Below are 6,659 nucleotides of genomic sequence, written 5' to 3' on the forward strand. Positions count from 1 at the left end.
TTGTTAGATACAATGTCAATGAGAAAATACAACAGTGAAAGAGTGAGGTGTGTAGACTATGAAAAAAAGACACAAGAAGGTAGTGCTTAAGAATAGTGGAGTAAATGCTTCAGTTGTTGGAAATCTGTTGGAGGTACTGCAGAAATATCTTGGTCCTCAAGAAATCACAGCCATTGTGCAGGAATTGCTACACTCACTGCAAGAAGAAACTGAGTGACAACCCTCCAATTACCATCCTCCGAATGTGAAACTGAAGAAGACAGTGCAGATGTTTGTATTCCTGGATTTGAAGTTGTTGACGTGTTGAATGTTAGTATTTCTGCTGTGGCCCCTACCACATCCCCCCCCCCCCCTAAACGTCCAGGAAAAGTAAGAAGCACAAGAAGAAAACAGTATGTAAAAAGAAAAGTTGAGGAAATTGAAACACATTTTACACAAGCAACATTTTCTAAACTTTGTGAAGTGTATAATGTAGATGCACTTGGTGCATTGATGTGTGATGTGTGGTTTCTACAGCTAAATACTGCTATCTCTGCAGGAAAAGGTACAGTGACTGACACTGATACCAGATAGCTACTCAAAGCAGCAGATACAGAAATACATACCCACTTCCTCACATTATTTGATTTCAAAAGCTCGTAAAATAAAGAATGAGAAAGGTATTTAGGCATACCAAGATTCTTCCTGTGGAAATCCATTGCAAGATGATACACTTACTGTTGCTCTGGAATATTATCTAAGTGAAGACAAAAAGTGCAGCAGGCAAAGTACTAATCAAGCTGATGTTATCTGTGTTACTGAAAATTGTGAAAAGGTAAAAAGATAGATGACAAGATCTATATGAGAAACATATCTCACAATGCAAAAGAAGAACCCAAATTTAAAAATTGGTGTCACAAAATTCTACTCCTTACAATCAAAATGGGTAAAATGCCAGCCAGGGAAGGATTTACTGCACTAAGTTGAAACTTGTTTGTTTCACCATAAGCAATGACAGATGGACCTGATGCTTTCGTGCATATGCGAGCAGCAAGATAAAATGTTGGTAGCCCGAGTGTGCAACATTTCCTGTGCTGAAGTGATGACCGTAGAAACATTGCACCTTCAGGATACTGATAATGACGTAACCTATGCATAGTGGGAGGGCAGAGAGTTGGTGAAGAAGACAGCAGAGCCAGAGAAGTTTGTAACAGAGGTTAGGTGTTGGGTCATGAAAGGAATAGCTCACCATCATCATATCCAGATGATTCAAAGACAGGCCATAGCAGAAGTAAAATCAGCCACATCACAGAACACCGACACATTAGCTCTTCATTTAGACTTTGCTGAGAACAGGTCTGTTGCTTTGCAGAATGAAATTCAAAGTTACCACTGGCACACTTCACAGGTATCAATATTCACATGTGTTGCATGCTTCCTTGGAACATCACACTGTTTTGCTATTGTCAGTGATGATTTCATTCATGACAGTGCACATGCATGCTGCACTGTCAGCATGATAATTGATGAAATAGTATCTGGAGGCCATGCATTTCCTAAACATATATATGTAACTGATGCTGCAGAATCTCATTTTAAAAACCACTTTCAGCTTTATGAGCTTGATCAACATGGTAGTACAGGAATTAACGCAAAAAAAGGGATATTTTCAGCAACAGGCCGCGGAAAAAGTGCATGTGATGGGGTAAGAAGCCTCTGTAAACATCTTGAAACAAGATTTAATCTCCAGCATGAAGCTGTTGATGCTTTAAAGAGATGCTACTAGATTTGTACACACCATATCAACATTAGTAACAAACATGAAAGTCTTAATGCTAAATGAAAATACATTAAAGGAATTCTGTTTAAAAAAAGAGTGAAGAGTGGTATGCTATGAAGCCTGTGGTATGAATTCAGTCAAGTGACTACTGGGTTGCATCTCGGAGTGGCACATACATTACAAAGATGGTTCTCCATGAAATGCAGCCTGTTACTGAATGTGAAATGCAGAGACCACAGTATACATTAGAAGACTTTGTCGTGAGGACCTTCATTTCTTGGGGATGGAACTGATAAGGATATCTCTCTTGAGCTGCAAGATATCACTGCCTCCTTCACGACACCTCATGGTCCTAATTACACTTTCAAACGGCCATCATAAAAGATCAGTGTGCAGTTTCCATTTCCCAAGTACTGCTCTTGTTGGATCATCCTTGTACGTGTGCAAATTCAGCTCTGTTATACAAGTTCAACGAAAAGCAGATGGGGGAAAAAAAAAATGAACTGTCTTCAACAGTGCAGTGTTGATTGTTACACTGTAGGCAATTTTAAATCATGGAAAGTCATGAAGTAGTAAAATCATGACAGAAGACAATAATGATTTGTGAATAATATCAAAAAAAGAAAAATGGGTATGAATAGTCTACATCTCATTTTTGTTATAAAATGCTTTCAAACAAAGTTATCAACTGTTTTCCCACTCACATATAATGTTGTAAAGTGATTTTCATTCAGAAATACCTATTTTGCATCACATTTACTTAAAATAAGCTCTCAATTTAAATATTTAAGTGTCCATGATTTTTTGACCTTGAGAATAGAGCTAGGTCTACCTACAAAATTCTCACATTTTGTACAGACAAGTATTGCTCACTCTGACTGTACATTCACGAAGTACAATGACCAACTAACATGCGATGAAATTTTTAGGACATTTCGGATAGGGATTTTGGAGAAAAATAATTTCCAAATAAAAATTTCAGATCCTTTCATCTTTATGTACAAAGATTTTGTCAGTTTAAGAATTTCATGCATTAATGTCATTGATGACAGTTAGCAGTCCTTCCACTTTGTCATTTCTCATGACAGTTAACATTCTCTGACTGTTCATATCTTCAAAACATAATTTTGAAATTTGTAAAAGCTCAGAAGTGTGTTTGTATTAATCATGTCTCATAGTATTGGGAACAAAGTATTTATGGAAAATAAATTTTGATCTGTACCATTTTTGGTTTCTTTATTACAATTTTTCTTTTCATTACGACATTTTCACAAATACTCTCATTTAGAGAAGTCTGCAGCATTTTAACAAATCATCAGAAAATCAAAATATTGTAGTTTTGGAGCAGTATCATGTGGAACTTCAACAAATAATGATGCGACACATTCACTCTTGACCTGTATCATTTGATATGGAAGCACCCTACTTCGAAACTGCAATGGTTTGCTGATAGTCAAAAGTTATCGAAAAGTTGTAATTAATTTGTTAATTTACGGATTTCTATGACCCCAAAAATGGTAATTATTGTTATGGGAAAAATACTGAGTTTACACAGAGCAGGTTGACTCTAGGCAGATAGCTTTTGTTGTTACATATCCAAGAACTTTTTGTCAGTACACTACATTAATAGGAGGTCTTCACAAAGTGTTACATTGTTACCATCCAGAAACATTGAAGTAACGCAGTAGCTGACACTGGGTCACATTGAAATCTTGGTTGTGGATACAGGTTTATTTGAACTCTCCCCAATCTTTAATGTCACCTTCAAGATCAATGTATTCACGATAAACACTGAAGCTATGGGTAAATTCGGAAAACTTATTTCAGATCATGGACATGTCTATGAGGATGCATATCATGTGCATAAACAGCACAAACTTCGAAAAATGCAAGGGCGGTACACCATCCCCTTGTCCAAGTGAATCAGCTTTGGTGACCTATTAAGTTTATATTATTTGGCAGCCTTGTTTACATAAAATTAGAGTCAATAAATTTCTTATGTGATTTTATTTAGCCATACTATAATCATGAATTTATAGAATATATCACTAATGTACTACAGGTCACAGGCTTTCAAACCAAAATAATGAAAAGTCAGCGTTTCAAAATGAAAGCAACTGATATGTTTGATATTAAACAGTGAGTGCAGTAAACATTGTGGTGGTTCTTAATTCACTCTATTTTAATGGGATATTGATCTGTTGCTTCGGAATACACATTTCAATTTAAAAACTCGAAATTTGTAAGTGCATTCAAAATACAGACAACACAAATATTGTATCCAGTGTTACATGGCAGTCACCGAAGAAGCTTATTGTTATCAACTTGAAAATGATTAATCGGAATTGATAGAATGCCCGAGCAAACATTCAGTGCACCTTCTGTGTGCATGTTTTCTGATGAACGTACACAGTACATTCCTAATTCAACTTTTCACAAAAACTCTGGGATCTCACTGCAAATAACAAACTGAAAATTGACACGGATAAAAACTACTTCGACTTCTGAATTCCTGAGGATTAATGGCTACTTGACGTTTATCATCAGTTTATGTGAATAGGATCATTCCTTTCCAATTACCACTCCATCTGAGATTCCTCTGCATCCAATAACAATTTACGCTCACAGATAACATAAACCGAAGAGAGATTGTAATTTCCGTCATCACAGTCGGAAAAGACAATTATGAACTAACACGAGCCGAAAAGTCTTAGATAAATAGTTGTCTTGATGTTAGTTGCAGTACTGAAAACACTCTCAGTGATGCAAAACATTGATCTTTTACTTAACCGCATTTGGCAAAGATGAACTACATACTGATCTTCCTTATTTAATGCAAAAACCTCTGAAAATTCTTGTCAGGGAGATGTGATCCACGACATGTTTGGGATTTCAAGAAAAACGCAACTTTATATTTTTTTTTACCTTTCGCTCTGGAATGACTTCTTCCACTCCAGTTGGGTGCCACGCAACACGTATGTGCCCTTTCTTCATACGGCCACCATCTTCTGCATCCGAATTCTCATCACTACTGACAAGCTCTGAATTTTCCAAAACCATGCCAAACTCTATGTTGCCCTTCTTATTAACTCTATAAACTTCATCCTCATAGAAATACTGGTGCTCCGCAGCCATGATGGTCTTCACTCCGTACTCACTGACAGGAAATTAACTGATCGAACCAAATACAAGACACTGTTGACGCGATTTGCAAACGGTTATACCATTATAAAACCAAAAAGTATAATTTCCTCCCCAACCTTACTTAGCTCAAAACAATTAATACAGGCAAATAAACATTCTTTTGATGAAAGGAGCTATGACAAATGCAAAACGACTGTACAGCCAAAGATCTGTCGATTTGTAATTAAATCTCTGTGGTTATTAAAATAAATGCAAAACTAACTACCAATAAAATGTGTCCCTTAACACCTTAAAATATGTTTGGACGCAAGTACAATAACAGCTTCTAATTTTAATGTCAATGCCGGAAATGCATTTGTCTCTAAAACTTGCAATTTGTGCCAAAGATTACAACCAACAAATTCACGAAACAATCTAATCGAGTATAATGAATGCGTGTTAAATTCCTAAGCTGGACGCCACTATTAAATCGAAACGATTCATTCGCAGTTTGGGCTACATCCCCACGTATCTTTGAATTACTGTAAACCTAGACAATGAAATTATCTCAGATAGTACAAGCATGCAGATGCCACGGACGGTGCAGACCCCACGTTCCACATGCGCAAATATGTACGCACAACAAATGTGCGCAGGAAGATCTTACCGTGTGGACAGGAGATTTGCGCATAAATGAAATGTCGGCAATCCTTGAAGTTGGAGTTGCAGATTTGAACAAAATTGCTAAAATCTGTGTCAAACAAATGTGAGAGTATGGTAGCAACTCACATCTGCGTGGACAAATGATAATTTGTGGATTTCGTACAAAGTGAAATCTAAAATCGTTGATATGCGCGCGTCATGGTGTTAGGGACTTCATTACTGGAGTTACTAAGCCACACACCTTAATGGGACGTCAGTTTCAAGGATTATAGCGATCGAGATAAGAAAGCACCGGGCTATTATACTTTGATGGATGAAACAAGAGCAATTGACCTTATGACAACAAGGGAAACAATCACGTTAAAAATTCGATGCGGACTTGAATAAAATTGTTTTTCACTCGAAGTTATCCTATGTCATGATATTTCGTGGCAATGACGATAAAATAAAATAAAAGTATTATGTAGACGAGTGCAGTCAGAATATTGCGTTGAATTGATACAGAAACATCTTGCAGCAGTGTCTTAAGGGACATTGTTGTTCTTACATTTGCATGTCACAACATTTACTACAAAATGGAACGCAAACATACAGTCAGCTACCACAATGTTAAAAGTAAAACTTTTTGTTAGACTATGAATCCCTATCTAGAATTCAGAATGGAGGAGGAGGATGAGGAGCTTAGTGTTTAACGTCCCGCTGACGACGTGTTCATTAGAGACGAAGCGCAAGCTCGGATTGTGGATGGACAGAGAAGAAGATGTGCCATTCCCTTTCAAAGGAACCATCCCAGCATCTGCCTTAACCGATTTAGAGACATCACAGAAAACTTAGATATTGACTTAAAAAGACTTCTAGATTTCTAAAACGTATTATCTTTAAATTTTCACAGCTGGTATGTTACATAACTGAGGTACTTCGCTTGCCTTCATGACTCCTTCTTTGGGACAGTGTACATAGTTTTGCGTGTGTCAGGTATTATTTTACTCAATGCTTGTTTGGACATTGCTGTCGAAAATTCTAAATCTTTCTGTTGCCAGGAATGCCATTGTCGCTGTCAACCGTTAATGTGGTGAAATTATTACCTGATAAAAGTCTTTTGTCGTGTTATACA

The 6,659-nt window shown here is 36.8% G+C and overlaps 1 protein-coding gene across 5 annotated transcripts in view; it reads right to left on the reverse strand.

The window, feature by feature from the left end:
* The window catches only part of LOC124774945 ((E3-independent) E2 ubiquitin-conjugating enzyme UBE2O), a 230,923-nt gene extending 225,831 nt beyond the window's left edge, over window positions 1-5,092 (reverse strand). For 4 of the 5 annotated variants that reach the window (XM_047249654.1, XM_047249652.1, XM_047249651.1 and 1 more), the window contains exon 1: window positions 4,685-5,091. In XM_047249654.1, coding sequence (XP_047105610.1) covers window positions 4,685-4,894 — 210 coding nt within the window. In that variant the 5' untranslated portion in view covers window positions 4,895-5,091. Of the gene's footprint in view, window positions 1-4,684 lie in introns of all 5 variants that reach the window. The other variant, XM_047249649.1, reaches the window with a different exon arrangement.
* Between the last annotated feature and the right edge of the window lie 1,567 nt (window positions 5,093-6,659).

This window comes from Schistocerca piceifrons, chromosome 2 (genome assembly GCF_021461385.2).
Source record: "Schistocerca piceifrons isolate TAMUIC-IGC-003096 chromosome 2, iqSchPice1.1, whole genome shotgun sequence".
NCBI classification, from domain to species: Eukaryota; Metazoa; Arthropoda; class Insecta; order Orthoptera; family Acrididae; genus Schistocerca; species Schistocerca piceifrons.